This window comes from Cyrtonyx montezumae, unplaced genomic scaffold (genome assembly GCF_038088225.1).
Source record: "Cyrtonyx montezumae isolate F1298 unplaced genomic scaffold, pur_monq_1.0 scaffold_5, whole genome shotgun sequence".
In the NCBI taxonomy this organism is placed as follows: domain Eukaryota; kingdom Metazoa; phylum Chordata; class Aves; order Galliformes; family Odontophoridae; genus Cyrtonyx; species Cyrtonyx montezumae.
In genome coordinates, this window is record NW_027072056.1 from 20,264,151 (window position 1) to 20,280,037 (window position 15,887).

At 51.1% G+C, this 15,887-nt stretch overlaps 1 protein-coding gene across 1 annotated transcript; it reads left to right on the plus strand.

The window, feature by feature from the left end:
- The first annotated feature begins 10,173 nt into the window (after positions 1 to 10,173).
- On the plus strand, positions 10,174 to 13,360 carry SLITRK3 (SLIT and NTRK like family member 3). The gene has a single exon (XM_065748111.1). The coding sequence runs from the start codon at positions 10,207 to 10,209 to the stop codon at positions 13,069 to 13,071; it is 2,865 nt and encodes a 954-aa protein (XP_065604183.1). The 5' UTR covers positions 10,174 to 10,206; the 3' UTR covers positions 13,072 to 13,360.
- Positions 13,361 to 15,887: the final 2,527 nt, after the last annotated feature.

Below are 15,887 nucleotides of genomic sequence, written 5' to 3' on the forward strand. Positions count from 1 at the left end.
CCTTCTATAGCAAGATCCCAAACAGTGGATATTTTTATAGCTTATTTTGAAATAAAAATAAACAAAAACCATGAGGACTGCTGGTTAAAATTAGTAACTCGGCAATGTGGTGAATTCATCAAGCGCTGCTGAGCTTGGAGTATGAAGAAAGGCAACCAGAGGTGCGTTCACACACGTTGGTCACTGGCCTGAAACTGTCCATAATTTTATGTTCATACAGTATCCAACTTGGAGGGAATCCTTGGCACTCCCACAGTGTAAATTATTATTATTAATCCTTATGTGAGATGACTTCCACAGGCACTGAGACCTCTGTGGGAAAGTGCAGCATCTTGCTGGGTGGAGAACACGCTTGCTGCGAACCTATTTTCAATGTGTTTTTTTTTTTTTTTTCCTAAGAGGGTTAACACAGTAGAACATAATTAGCCTTGAGTTTTCACAGGCTTGCTGTGTATTTAGTGGGATATATTAATGGCACTTTGGTCGCAGCCCTAGCAGTGCCTCTCAGGGCCATCCCTTTGCTCAGCACAGAGGGGAGGATGGCTCAGACATCACCGCTGTGAGAACGCCTTTGGTTTATAACAGCTTGATTGCTGCTGACCACCCAGAGGACAGGTGTGACATGTATTTATGGGCCTGATTTTAAATCCATATGCATTCATTTCATTTCTGATTCCCTTCCATGTTTTATGTTGACAGTCCTATAGTGGTGTTCCTGCAGCCTTCTGGCCATAAACAGCCTTCCAGCCTAGTGGGATATGCAGCTTATTACATGGCGTGCAGGTGCTGCACACCCCACAAGCTGATGAACTACGTGCAGTTTATTCATTGGATTTTAAGCCTGGTTAAATCAATAGCTAAAAGGAAACTCCTTGCTCTCTTTGAGACTGCTGCTGTTTAAAGGTATAAAAGTGGCTGGGAGACACTGAGTGTGGTTATGGGTTTTACACTGTGCCACAGTTCTGTCCTTCTTAAGTGATGAGCTAAGATTTGTCTTTATAGCTCAGCACTGTTTGTAGATCTTCTCGTAGAGACTTTTCCTAAAACTCCAGCTTCAGGAAGGTGACCACCTCAGAAGCTGCTGCTTGTGCCCAGTTCACCAACTGGAGATAGAGGAATGGTGCATGAAGGCCAAAACCGAATGGAAGATCAAATCCCTAAACCTTGAAATGTTAAAGACAGACAAAACCAAGGTATGCACATGTGTATCTGTGTATCCATACAGAAATATATCAATAGATAAGTATATAGGCTTCCAAGATTTCCACTTGAGCCAATTTCCATGAGTTCAGAAGTTGGATATATGGTGCTATGTATATGGCTTATCCACGCGTATCCTGATGACCTAGAAAGCATCAGCTCTGTCACATTTGTTTTTTATGCCGTTGTTTCTACCAGGATCTAATTACAAAACTATTTTTAATTACATTTCTTACTGTGTTTAATGAGTATAGAAAGATATATTTTAAGGATCACGGTGTACAGTCACACACAATGCGTTGCTCAACATGAACCACCACAGAAGCATGGGTCTGGGGCGATGCTCAGGGAATAACCCATCCCAAGCTCTGATGCTCCTGGTATAACTTTTCCATCCTTGCCATCAGAAACCTTTTTCCTAATATTTGAAATGAAGCTTACTAGCTACAAATTAAGACCAGTTTCTTGTACTCTCTCTGACGCCACTTGTAGAGAACAAAATATACCCTTTATTTTTCATATATAATTCAGAAGTATCATCATGCTTCTTCTGCTCTTGTGTTTGGAACATTCCTAATGTGCTCCTCCCTCACAGGTCAGGCTTTCTTGACCTGCGATCCTTCTTGTACGTCTGCCTTTAATGACTGTCTGGAAGTAGTGATCAAAAAGGTTGGTTCCCTGTTCCTTGAAAAAGAAATTCAGCATGACATAAAAGATTAAACGGAGAAGACCTGTTGTGGTATTCAAAATGTGAAAAGAGGATGTTTGCCTTGTTTTTTTTTTTTGTTTTTGTTTTTTTTTCTCTTGTACAACACAGTTCTGCTTTAATTAGGACAAAGAAATGGGGGACTGCACCTAAGGGACAGCCTCACTATTCTGTTTGGATGCCTGTTTTCATTGCCAAAAAAATCAATTTCCAGAAGGGCAGCAGCGTCCTTTGCTAGGATGGGAATGCTGGACAACATCCCCTCAGCTTGTCAGCTTGGAGCCAGGGGCTGAGCTGCACTCAGGGTAGGTACTTCTGCTGGTTCCGTTTCTCTCAATCTAATAACATCAGTGTGATAAAAATAATATCTTAAGAGCATGCTAATGTGTTAATGCATCCTGTGCTAGAAGCCCAAGTATTATGGCGCGTGGTTTTACGTGTTAGAAAAGGTCCAAGAATTTAAATTAGGGTCTTTTGACATTTCTAGACTTACATTAGTGCACAGCTTCTATTACACCTAACTGAAACCAAACCAATTCAGCTCGCCTTGGTCTTCATAGCAGAGCACACTGAGGATGAAAGATCACCTCTTGTTAACAGCAAGGGGTAACTAGAAGACTTGTGTGAGCAGCAGCAGAAAAATAGGAGAGCAAAGTATGCAAGAGCAGAGCAGACATCCTTCTCACCATCTCCTCCATGACTGTTGAACTGCTTCCTCTAAGAGATTAAGATGACGATCCATCCTGCTGCCTCTGAGCTGGGAGATAAGGTCTATCTCTGAGTCCCAACTGTCCTCGCCAGGGAAAAGCAAAGGGGTGGTGCTGACAGGAGTACAGCAAGGGAAGAGAGGGGGAGAGCAGCGAACAGCAAATGGAAAATTCTGGCACTGCGGGGCTGAGCAAGAGTGTCACTGCTGACATCACTAAAAGTAGGATCAAACCTGATCTGAAAAGCAATTTGGAATATGAGCTTTTCTTTCCAAATGAGCGATAAGTGCCTTCCTTCACACGGAATCCGGTGCAGTAATAGTGGCTTCTATTACACTTTAAATTGATTGGCTTTATGGCCCAGAACTGGGGAATTGCCCTAGCCTGATCTCGGCGGGCTCATGTTTCTAATTCTGGCAACTCTAAATCCGGATGCCCTGAAAATCCGTGCTGTTGCTTACAGTGTATGCTGTTATCTCCATTTTCACGTGTCCAGGCAAAATAAAGGACCTGGGATGCACAGAAGATTGCCCAAAAGGTGAGAAGGAAACCACGAAAGCAAGCTAGTGAGTGCAAAAGGAAAAGTTTACATGCAGAGTGCATCCATGTAAAAATAATCCCGAATGATTATTCTGGAATACATGGCATCACAGAACAGCTTGGGTTGGAAGGAACTTCAGAGATCATCCAGTTCCAACCCTGTGCCGTGGGCTGGTTGCTGACTGCTAGTCAAGCACTGGATCAGGCTGCACAGGGTCCCATCCAGCCTGGCCATGAAAGTTCCCTTAGTTTTTGCATTATCTGAGATTTTTTTTTTTTTTTTTTTTTGTATGAGAGGGAGGTAGCAGCTGTCCTCCGAGTCTCTGTGTCCTTCCTTTGGGGTCTTAAGGATGTGGATGGAGAGATGAAGAAACCATGCCCACAGGCCCGTGTCGGCCCTTCACATGGTCTGCATGCAGCCCCATTTAGGACATCAGAACCTGTATTTGTGCTGCCAGGTTAAAAAATAACTCCACTGAAAAGAAGAACTTAACAATATTGCAGCCCGTCAGCATGAAGGAAAGAGCAGCTGATGGGTGCCAAGCGACTTGGAGGAGCTGAAGGAGCTCCCACTCTGTGCTGGAGCAGAGCTCATAACTCTGGCTCGGACGGAGGACACGCCCTTGGGGAATTATTCTACCTTTGATCCACATATGAAATCCCGTCTGCTGTCAGAGGAGCTGTGCATGCCTAACCACAGCTGTACATCATCCTAATAAAGGCCAAAGAGAAGCTCATATATAAATGGAGTACGAACTTTTTTGACACTGGCTATAATAAATATCAGCACGCTTAGAGAAAAAAAATAATAAATGTGGGCTTACGTGTCTGAGGTGGGAAAATAGCTGTAGCCGTGCCTGATTTACTGGAAAGAAATATTTAAGGCTGTTGAATCATTAGATAAAAACTGATCTTGAAATGTCAGGATCTGGTGAGGATACCACAACTGTCAATTTTGTCCATGAAAATCTCCCTTTTTTTTTTTTGCCCACCTTTCTCTTTTATTTTTAATAACAATCCACTGAAAATACTGCACTCGTGGCTTGCTGGTATTTGCTGTTCTATTTTAATACTATCCAGTGGTTCTTTCATCCTTTCCGTTTAATATTTACTCATAGAATCAAATGCTGGGCAAAACCTATCTGCTGAAAAAAATTCCCAAGAGTGAAAACCAATTACACATATGTTGTTAACAAGGGCATGGCTGGGCCTTCTGTCCAACCCAGGTGTCCTTCCATTGAGCTTACAGCAGCCCCAAACTTGGCATTGGAAGTACTGTGTGAACACTGAGCTCGGTGTGCTATTGTTTCTTAACTTTGTGTAAAAATGATATGCTGCATGCATCAGTTACATGGTGTATGGCCTTGTAAACATCAACTGCTATTCCACAGGGTAATATATAGTTGGTAAAGAGGTTAATAGTAAAAACTGTGGCTGGGAGCAGCAGTTCAACATAAGAGGCTCTCTCTCAATGAAATTGAAGGATCCCAGCTGGAAAAGACCGCTTAAAAATTCTCACATTTCCTCCATATTCAACAACTGCTTTTGCAGTTCAGATGATCTGTCCTGTCTATTCCTATACAGCATGTCACTTTCTTCACGAAGGAAAAGAAGCCAGACGTTGGCTGAGCAGCTCACTGTGGGTTGAGGGTGACTTGGGGCCTTCTGCAGCTCCTCTGGTAGCGAGGACAGGGTCAGAGCTTTGGCTGAACCCATTCCTGCAGTGGGTGGCGGAACCTTGTGCTGACGGTGGGGCACAGGACAGCCCTAGGTGTGTCACAGCTCCTGTGGCCACGAGGCCGAGCCACTGGCATGACAGAGGGCAAGAGCTCCCCAAAAAACTGGGACAACGTGATGCAGATTTCAACAGAACTGTCATCCCCCAAACGAGCTCTGCAGGGAAATTCCACTCATTATTTTCTCTGTCCGTCTCTCTGTTTGATACACGAACTAAGCAGGAGAGAGGGAAAAGAAGCTGAGCCTTGAGAGCTGTTCCACTGACTGCTGTGGGGCTCCATTCTGATTTCCCACTGTCAGCATTTTCAAAGACACCGACACTGCTCAATTTATACAACGCATCATCCAAAAAGCTAAGAACTTTGGCCAGGTTGTCTTATAAAATAAAATAAAAATAAATAATAATAATAACAAAAAAAAAAGAGGAAAAAAAAAAGAGAAAGGTGATCTCAATTTTAACAGTACTTATCTTAACACACCAGGCACATAGAAATCCCATGGGGATGCAAGAGAGGCCACCAGACTAGGGAACCCACTGGCACATGGAGCTGCCATGGGGCTTAGGGGCAGGAGAGCAGCCAGAGCCCAGGCCCTGCCAGTATGAAATCCTCGCAACACAGACAGCCAGAACCTCCCAGCTTTAGCAAAATACAGAGAGCCAGTAAACAGCTCCCATCTGTAATAATTACAACAGAGTTTCCCTTGTCCTTGCTCTATTTATTGCTTTTGCCCTTACCATGCGTTGCCCAAGACAGAAGGGACTATTAACGACCAGAATATTTCTCTGTGGACAGACAGAGCCTTGGTGGAAAACTCCTTCTTTCTCTCAAACATCGCCACTTCTATTAGAGAAGGAACGAGTTGGTTTACACTGCAGATTGAATGAGGCATTAAATGACTGCGTTGCAATGACTGCAGTGGGGGGAATGGTCGCCTCCGGTGGAATTGGAAAGCTGTAATGACACCTTCATAAAGGCACAATAACTGTTCAAGTATCCTTGTCTAATTTGTCACTAAAGTTGTCTGGGACTTTTCTCTCCCTTATTTTTTTCAGAGGGGATAAAGGTGAATTTCAGGGATGACGGCAGAGGCTGCACAGAGTCAGACAGGAAGGCACCTGAGGGCCTCACTCCCACATCTTCACCAACTGCACTGCTCCACGATGGCTTTTTGCAAGGAAACAGCTCACTTGCCAATAATAATAATTATTATTAATAACTGAGTGATGTCCCGTTCTCGGTTACATCAGTGCCATACCCTGAGCCAGAGCTCCTGCCAGTCACCTCCCCCCCCCCCCCACTAGCATGATCCTAGCACTCTGCTGACAAAATCAGCGGAGGCAAAAGCTGGGAGCTGCCGGGATAGGGGGGGGAAGGGCAGCGTGCGGGGGGGCCAATGGCCTGGGGCCGTGTCTGGATTGTACCCGGGGGGACATCGGGGGACATGGGTACCAGGGGACATGCATAGGTTATCCAGCACGGCCAGCTCTCACATCCTCCCTCTGCACACCCGCAGATGATGGCAGGGGAGCTGATGCCCGCCCCCCACCCCCAAACTCCGGGAGCTGAGAGCCGAATGGGGGCGGTGGGAGCGGGGCCGGAAAGCAGAGGGGCACCCCCGGCCCCGCCGCCCCCATTTCGCCACTCAGAGCTCCCAAACTCGGAGGCAGACGCTCTGCCGAGATGGGGAGGGTGGGGAGGGGGGAGGGTGGGGAAAGTTGCACTTCGGGGAAGCGGCGATGCAAGGTCAGGGCGGGCGGTACAGCTCCTCGGGCCCCCGAAAGCGGGGGGTGAAGAGGTCGCCTCTCACAGCCGGCTGAGAAGGACCAAACGGCTGCGATTTGCCCCTTTTTCCCCGCCCCATTTCTCCCCCCCCCCCCCCTTTTCTTTCTTTTTTTTTTTTTTAAGGGGTGCCAGGTGCACGCTGCCTGCCGGTACCCCACAGCTCTCCCGCATCACCCAAACGGATGATGCAGCACTTTAATTAAGAGGGAGCGCCGCGTCCATATTGCACCGGAGAAGGAGAGCGGAGGAGCCTGGCGAACATGGTGCCCGGCCGCGGGCGCGGAAGCTGCGCTCCTGTCCGCGGAGAGCGCGGTGGGGCGATGGGAGGACCCCCAGGCGCTCCCCGCAGCCGCCGCAGCTCCTCCCGACAACTTCGCGATGCCGAACCGCGGGTGCAGTTAAGTGTTCTCCCGGCCGAGCTCTGGAGAAGGGGAGTTTGGGTTCAAGAGGGATGGACGCGGGGCTAAAGAGGGGCTGCGTGTGCCCGGGTGCGGGCGGTGGGGATGCGGGAGGCACCGGGGACGGAGGAGTCACCGGGGACAGAAGGGACGTCAGGAATGCAGGGGACATCGAGTGCCGCGTCCCTGACCTGACCTATCTCGACGAGGACCCGCGGGTGCCACCTGGGGAGGGCACAGCCCGCGGTCCCTTCCGTTCATCGCTCGACTTTCAGCTCCGGGCGGACTCGCGCAAAGCTCCCGCTGAGCTCCCTTCCGCGGATCCTCCGCGGGCCGCTGCCCCCTCCCAGCCCCGCAGCCCCTTTACCTGCCTGCGGCTCCCCAAGGCAGCCAGGTGCCGGCCCTTTCGCCTCCGCGCAAACTCCGCGGAGGGGAACGCGCCCCGTCTGCGCTGAGAGGAAGGATGCGAGAGATGCCGGGTGTCCTCCGCCGTCAGGTTTTGGGCTTTGCTTCCTCGCAGGGAGGGAAGAAGGGGGGTTGCTGGGTCCTGGAGAAGCTGCGGGGTTGGACGCAGCGGGACGGGCAGCAGCGCGGGGAGCAGCGGGCGCTGCGCGGGGAGCGGAGCGGGGCGGAGCGGCCGAGCCGGGACAGCTCTGCCCTTCCCACCGCAGCCCCGCAGTCGGCATCTCTGATTTCCGTCAGGGATGGATTATTATTATTATTATTTAAAAGAGGCGAGGTGTGCCAACTGTGACCCATCCCGGCGGCTTTTTCCTCTCGCTTTTTTTTTTTTTCTTCTTTTTTTCCTCCCCCATCTGCTCATTTCCCACTTCCTCTCCGCCGACAGCTCCCTCCTTCCCTCTTACAAAAAAAAAAAAAAAAAAAAGAAAAAGAAAAAAGGCAGGAGGAAAAAAAAAATGTATAGTCAGGGCTTCCCAAATGCGCGCCCCCGACCTGGTGCCAAGCGCGCCCCCTTCATTTGTTCCCCCTTCTTGAAGCTCATTTTCATGACGTGGAAAAGCCTGATCCAGGGCAGCGCCGCGCACACACACACACACACACACACACACGCACACGCACACGCACCGCACACACCCGGGAAGGAGCGCATCCGACACCGCCTCGCCCCGGCGCTCCCGCTCTGCTCTGCCCAGTGAAGGCGGCGGCGGAGCCTGCAGCAGCCCCTCCGCTCCCTCCTCCATTGAGTGTGCCAAACAGCAGCTCTGCATCCTAAAGAAGATCATTGAGGGGCTCATTGCATTCCCAGCACGTCGCAGGCTCGGCTCTTTTTTTTTTTTTTTTTTTTTTCCCTTTTGCCTCAGCTTCAGCAGGAGTGGAGAGAGGGAGAGAGGCAGAGGGAGAGGCTGAGGGAACAGCAAGCTTTAAACTCGGGCTTTTTTCCCCCTCTTCCCCCCCTTTTTTTCTTTCCTTTTCCTCTAACGATGTGCTAAAATCTCTCCTGCAGACCGGTAAGTACGGCTTTCTGGATCCTTTTGTTTCCGCGTAGGGTCAGAGACACCCCCCTCTCCCCAAAAGGAGATATAATAACCCTCCTTATTTATTATTATTATTATTATTATTTTATTATAGCTCTCGCAGAAGAGAAAGAACTTAAGTAGCTAATAATTTGCAAAGGAGATGGAGAGACTGATACTGCAATAGAGCTCCCATCTCTCTCCCTTCTCCCCAATTAGATGCTGGCTTTAATTGCGGAGGGTATTTCTCTTTTCATCCTTCCAACCATCTCTTTCCCACAGGGGAGGGTTTCATTTGCAAGTTGATCCGAAGGATTTCTTCTCTTTTCTTATTTCTCTCCCCTAAACGCCTCTTTCTGCTCTTAAGTTTGGGGACGGGGGGCAAAACGTTCTAGTTCTCACGCGTGGAAGGCAAAAAGGACCTTTTCTGTTGGGAGATTAAGATTAAAAGCAGTGATCGCTCCGAATAATTCCAATGGGCATTTCGGGGATTCAAGGCTGCAGCACCGCCGCTATTCACGCCGCCCTTAGCATCGCTTTGTGCCCATACATTTAAAATATCGGGTGAGAGGAAGGGGGAGACCGTATGTTAAAGGAGCTGCATCTCATTAGTACAGTATTATTTTCATCTGATTGGAGAAGAACGGTGCCTTCATTCGGAAGCGCATATAGTAGGATAGATAATTTACCGGCTGGTAAGTGCCAAGGCATTTTCTCTTCCACTTTCAGCTTTCTAACCGGGTCTCCTGCTTGGTGCTGGGGCACAGAACAGCCTACCCCGAGGCAGGCTGAGCGCTCCATCCTGGGTGCCTCGGAGCTGTCACTTCCCCTTAGATCTGCTGATCGCATGGGCATGTGCTTTAGCAAGATTAATCATCTCTAAATGCTTTAATCAGCTAAAATGACTAATATGTGGTATGTATTTATCCCATAATTTCCCAGCTGCAATAATTCGTGGTTGTGTTCGGATGGGGAACGTTTTCCTTCAGAACAGGGTTGTTAACCATTTGCTGGTTTGTGGGGGTGCCGGAAGGGAACCATTCTGGCAGGGACATCAGCAAACCTCGCGTTGCTCCCGACTTACCTCCAGAATACACAAAGCTGGCAGGGAGAAAGACTGAAGGGCTGAAATTTGGGAAAATTTCCCAAAACTTTGGGACTTTGCACGGATGGGAGCTGTAGTGCGACAGCGGAGAATCCCACCGGTGTGAGATATCCCTTTATCCGTGAGGGAGATGATGGCTCTCAGCCTTGCAAACAAGTTCCAGCGACGTGTAGCCGTGTGCCGTGGTGGAACGTACACAGAGATGCAACACGTCCTGGCTGTGTGCTCGTGTTGCTGTAGGGTCCACATGTGCTCTCCTCGTTATATAGGTGGCACTTCCCGCAGGGGGAGGGGGGGGGGGGGGGGGGAGAGGGGCGGAGGGAGGCTGATATCGCGTGATTAAACATTTAACATCTCTTAGGTATAAATCAGGGCAAGGCTCGCACATCTGACACCCTTAGAGCGTGTTGTGAACATCCAGCCAAGCACTGCTGAACTTTCCAGGAGTCTGACACAAGTGTGGCAAGTAGGGGCTCAGTACACGGAGCGGGGCAGGACAGGAATACTGAAAATCTGCATTTTGTTTCCCATTGCAGTTTTGTAAACACCCGCAAATGATGAAACCTTCCTCGGCAGAGACGCTTCACAGAGGAAGGATGTGGTGGATAATTCTTCTAAGCACAATTGCTCTAGCATGGACTACACCCATTCCCTTGATAGAGGACTCGGAGGAACTGGATGAGCCCTGCTTCGATCCATGCTACTGTGAAGTCAAGGAGAGCCTTTTCCATATACATTGCGACAACAAGGGATTTATAAATATTAGTCAGATAACAGAGTCTTGGTCGAGACCTTTTAAACTTTACCTGCAGAGGAATTCCATGAGGAAATTGTACACCAACAGTTTTCTTCACTTGAACAATGCTGTGTCCATTAACCTTGGGAACAATGCACTGCAGGACATTCAGACGGGGGCTTTTAACGGGCTCCGGGTCCTGAAGAGGTTGTATTTGCACGAGAACAAATTGGACATTTTCAGAAACGACACTTTCCTGGGTTTGGAAAGTCTGGAATATCTGCAGGCAGATTACAATGTCATTAAGAGGATTGAAAGCGGGGCGTTTCGAAACCTAAGTAAATTGAGGGTCCTTATCCTAAATGACAATCTCATCCCCATGCTTCCCACCAACCTATTTAAGTCGGTGTCCTTAACCCACTTGGACTTGCGCGGGAACAGGTTGAAAGTGCTCTCGTACCGCGGGATGTTGGACCACATTGGCAGGAGCCTGATGGAGATTCAGCTGGAGGAGAACCCGTGGAACTGCACATGTGAGATCGTGCAGCTGAAGAGCTGGCTGGAGCGCATCCCCTACACCGCCTTGGTGGGGGACATCACCTGCGAGACCCCCTTCCACTTCCACGGCAAGGACCTGCGGGAAATCAAGCGGAGCAAGCTCTGCCCCATGCTGTCCGACTCCGAGGTGGAAGCCAGCCTGGGGATCCCCCAGCTGTCCTCCAGCAAGGAGAACGCGTGGCCCACCAAGCCCTCCTCCATGCTGTCCTCCTTCCATTTCACCGCTTCCTCGGTTGAGTACAAAACGTCCAACAAGCAGCCCAAGCCCACCAAGCAGCCCCGGGCGCCCCGGCCGCCCCCAACGCCCCGCGGGCTGTACCCTGGGCCCAACCAGCCGCCCGTGGCCGCCTACCAGACCCGGCCCCCCATCCCCATCATCTGCCCCACCGGCTGCTCCTGCAGCTTGCACATCAATGACCTGGGCCTGACGGTCAACTGCAAGGAGCGGGGCTTCCACAACATCTCCGAGCTCCTGCCCAGGCCCCTGAACGCCAAAAAGCTGTACCTGAGCGGGAATTTGATCCAGAAAATCTACCGCTCCGATTTCTGGAATTTTTCCTCTTTGGATCTCTTACACCTGGGGAACAACCGGATCTCCTACGTGCAGGACGGGGCTTTTATCAACCTGCCCAATCTCAAGAGCCTCTACCTGAACGGCAACGACATCGAGCGGCTCACCCCGGGCATGTTTCGGGGCCTGCAGAGCTTGCATTACCTGTACTTCGAGTACAACGTGATCAGGGAAATCCAGCCGGCGGCCTTCAGCCTCATGCCCAACCTGAAGCTTCTCTTCCTCAACGACAACCTGCTGCGCACCCTGCCCACCGACGCCTTCGCCGGCACTTCGCTGGCCCGGCTCAACCTTCGCAACAACCACTTCTTGGCTCTGCCGGTGGCCGGCGTGCTGGAGCATCTTCACGCCATCGTTCAGATCGACCTGAAGCTCAACCCTTGGGACTGCACCTGCGAGCTGGTGCCGCTCAAACAGTGGCTGGAGGCCCTCAGCTCGGTCAGCGTGGTGGGCGAGGTGCTGTGCGCCAGCCCCGAGCGCTTGGCCCGCCGCGATCTCCGCGCCCTGGAGCTGGCGGCTCTCTGCCCCGCCGCCCTCCGCCCCGCCGCCGCCGCCGCTTCGACCCCTGCCGCCGCCGCCCCTCCTCCGCCCGCCGCCACCGGCGCCGCCGCCTACGAGCTTCCCCCTCCCGGAGCCGCCGTGCCGCTGTCCGTCCTCATCCTCAGCCTCCTCGTCCTCTTCTTCTCCGCCGTGCTGGTGGCCGCCGGGCTCTTCGCCTTCGTTCTCCGCCGCCGCCGGAGGAAGCTGCCGTTCCGCGGCCCGAGGGCGGAGGCGGTCGACCTGGGCGGAGTGCCGCTGCGGTGCCCGCGGCTCTGCGAGGAAGGCGGAGGAGGAGGAGGAGGAGGAGGAGGAGGAGGGGGCGGCGGTGGGGAGCGGTCCCCGGAGAAGGCGCCCCCGGCGGGCCACGTCTACGACTACATCCCGCACCCGGTGACCCAGATGTGCAACAACCCCATCTACAAGCCGCGGGAGGAGGAGGAGGACGACGAGGCGGCGGGGGGAGGCGGCGGGGAGGCGGCCGAGCTGCTGCGGGGCGGCGGCGAGCGCTTCTCCCACGCTGCTGCCGCCGCCGGAGCCGCGCAGGAAGCGGGGACCAACTACCGCACGTTGCTGGAGAAGGAGCAGGAGTGGAGCCTGGCGGTGTCCAGCTCGCAGCTCAACACCATCGTCGCCGTCCATCCCCAGCACCCCGCGGGCGGAGGGCTGGCGGCGGGCCCCGGAGCGCCCGGTGGGGTGGCGGCGGGGGGGTGCGGCGGCGGCGGAGGCGGCGGGGGGGCCCCGAGGGACCGCGAGCGGCCGCCGTGCGCCGTGGGCTTCGTGGACTGCCTGTACGGCACCGTGCCCAAGCTGAAGGAACTGCACGTGCACCCTCCTGGCATGCAATACCCGGACCTGCAGCAGGACGCCAGGCTCAAGGAAACCCTTCTTTTCGCGGCCGGAAAGGGCTTCTCAGACCACCAAACCCCCACAAGCGAATACCTCGAGTTAAGGGCCAAACTCCAAACCAAGCCGGATTACCTCGAAGTCCTGGAGAAGACCACGTACCGGTTCTGAGCCGCCCCGCCGCCCGCCCGGCCCCGCCGCATGCGATCGAGGATCCAGCTGTGCACCCCCCGCCAGATGTGCGCGCGGGGGGGGCCGTTCTCAGATCATTAATCGACCAAGTGCCTTCGCAGACTTTTGCCAGCAGATGTTAATCAATCATTATTTTTTTATACTGAAACTGAGACTTTTGACTGTGCCATGTCTAAGGTATATTATTATTATTATTATTATTATCGGGGATCTTTGTATTGATCCTGATTAAGTAAATTCCATGTGTGTTTTTTTTTAATTTTTCATTTTTTTCCCCCCTTTTTCTTTCTTTTTTTTTTCAGTTTTTTTTTTTCAGTTTTTCTTTGCAGTGAACTCCCTCTCTATTTTCCCTCGGACGGGAGGGGGGAGGGAAGGTGGCATTTTGTGGCTTGCTTCCTTCTTGCCCATCATGGCACAGAATTCTGTACATTTATTTAAAGAAAACAAACAAACAAAAAAAAAATTGCAAAGAAGCAAACGAGCGCAGTTTGCTGCATGCCTGGAAACTGCAAGAGGGAAGGGAGGGGAGGGTCTTGCTCGAATGTCTCACTCGTGTCTCTCTCCCTCCCTCGCACGCACACACCCGCACCACCACCCCGCCGCCCCACCACGCGACCCCCATCCCCCCCCAGCGGTGCGGGACCGCAGCCCCGGGATGTCCCCACGTGGCACACCCCTCGGGGACGCGCGGTGACGCTTCGTCGTGACGCCATGGTTTTTTGGAGGACATCCGCACTTTCCTACTAAAAGCAACATGCAAATATATAGGAAAAAAAAAAAAAGAAAAAACAACAACAAAAAACCCAACAAGCTACTGGGCACCTGTCACTAACAGCTTTGTAGGAAGCTCTTTTTAATGTTTTCTCTCATACCCACGCCCATGCACACGCACACACCGAGGTACAACGATGTGCTTATATTTATTCTGTAATTTCAAGTGGCTATAAATTGTAAAGGTAATGTTTAATCATTGTACAGTGACGCGTCTGGTATAGCTTTCCTAATAAAACGTTTTGAAAAAACATGCATATATATATATATATGTCTCTACACACATATATATATATATACATATATATAGGACTACAAAGCTTGAACCTTAAACTCCAGCTTCCCCCTATGAGATTTCCTTCTCCCACTTTAACCTCGAGAGCTATTTTATTAATAACGGTTCAGTGCACTGTGATGTTAACAGAGAAAACCCTGTACAGCTTCTCTCGCCAAGATACCACCCGAGACTTCTTAAAACCCGATTTACAATCTGTATTCCCACGATGCGCTGCGCTGATGGCAGTTCCCATGTATTTAAAAATAGGCAGCGAATTTAAGCTGTCGGGAAGAGCTGGCTCTGCCTGCTGCTAGGCGGGGTGGGGGTGGAGGGGGGGAGCATCGCTGGGGGTGCTCCTGCCGTTCGCATCGCAGTCAAAGGGGGATGGGAAGGGGCACCGCAGCGCATTTTAGTTTTGGAAAAGAAAAAAACCAACAACAACAAATAAAAACAAAGCTCGGAAATGGATGCTTAAAGCCCCAGCTCAAAGCGGAGCCAGACCAAAGACGATGTGGGGTTGCCTCTGCTGGGGGAAGTCCCGCTCGGTATCTTGGCCTCGGGGGACCCGAGCCGGGCGGTGGCGGCGGCTCCTCGTGGCCGCTAGGTGGAGCTGTAATACCGACTCTGTGGCGGCCGCAGAGCCGCTGCCGCCCGGCCCAGGTCCGGCCCCGACCCCGGGCGCCTCCGAGCGGAGGGGGCACGGAGGGGAGAGCCCGGAGTGGGGGTGAGGAGCAGCCCTAAAGGTCTTCGAAGCCTCAATTCTATAGAGAGCGATGGAATCCAAGTATCTTCTGTCTTCGTGGGTTAGCGGTAATTTATCCAGGCGAATTGCGATTACTTTCCCCGCCCCGCAAATTGGATGTTGCCAAGGGAGTTTCATCTGGTTGGTGTTAGCTCTGGTCTTTGGGGTTTCCAGCACAGCCTGGTGTCGCCTCAGACCCAGCTATCCCTCCTTTCTGTTGGGAACAACTTTCTTCCACCCAGTGCAACGCATTTAATAGATGTAAAACCGGGAATACTTGTTTCCACCCTTAGTGTCCCTGTTCATGGCTTCAGCAAGTGTGCTTATTGCAGGCTTTATGTCAGTCTGTCTTGGAGAAGCATCTGAGCACGACAGAAGTAGTTTCCTGAGCCTTGACAGTGGCCGTGTGTGCTTTGAGATGGAGGGACAGTTCCAAATGTCTGCAATTCAGCATTGGCTCCGTGTCCTTGGTAAAAAAAATGCTACACATTCAAAGACCCCAGATCCCTCCATTGAGCTGAAAGCATTTTATAGCTGCTACGTTCAGCTCTAATGTTCTAGGTGTGGGGGGGTTGTTTTGTGGGTTTTGCAGGTTTTTTTTTTCTGCGTGGTTGTTCAGTTGATTCTTTTCGTTTGTTTTTAATGCACAGTAGAAGAGCATGGACATGTTAGAAATAATAAACATCAAAGTGCAAAGGCCAGTTCCTTCTTATGATAATCATTGTAATATGATAATCATAACTGCATCGATAAGGCAACATGCAAGTAGCACGTGGAGCTGTACAAATCAGGTTAAAGTACAACCCCTAGTGAGAGTGGTGCTGTATACATTTGGCAGTGTCATCAGACCCCAGAGTGTTCATACTTGTATCCAAATATAGCAAAGCCAGTTGCAAATAGTGTTTATATTTTAATGAAAATGCAGAAAGGCAAGAGAATTTCAGCATAACTATAGGTAGCAATCTCACCCGTGCCTGGTGAGGAAATCTATTTATTCAGTGGAAA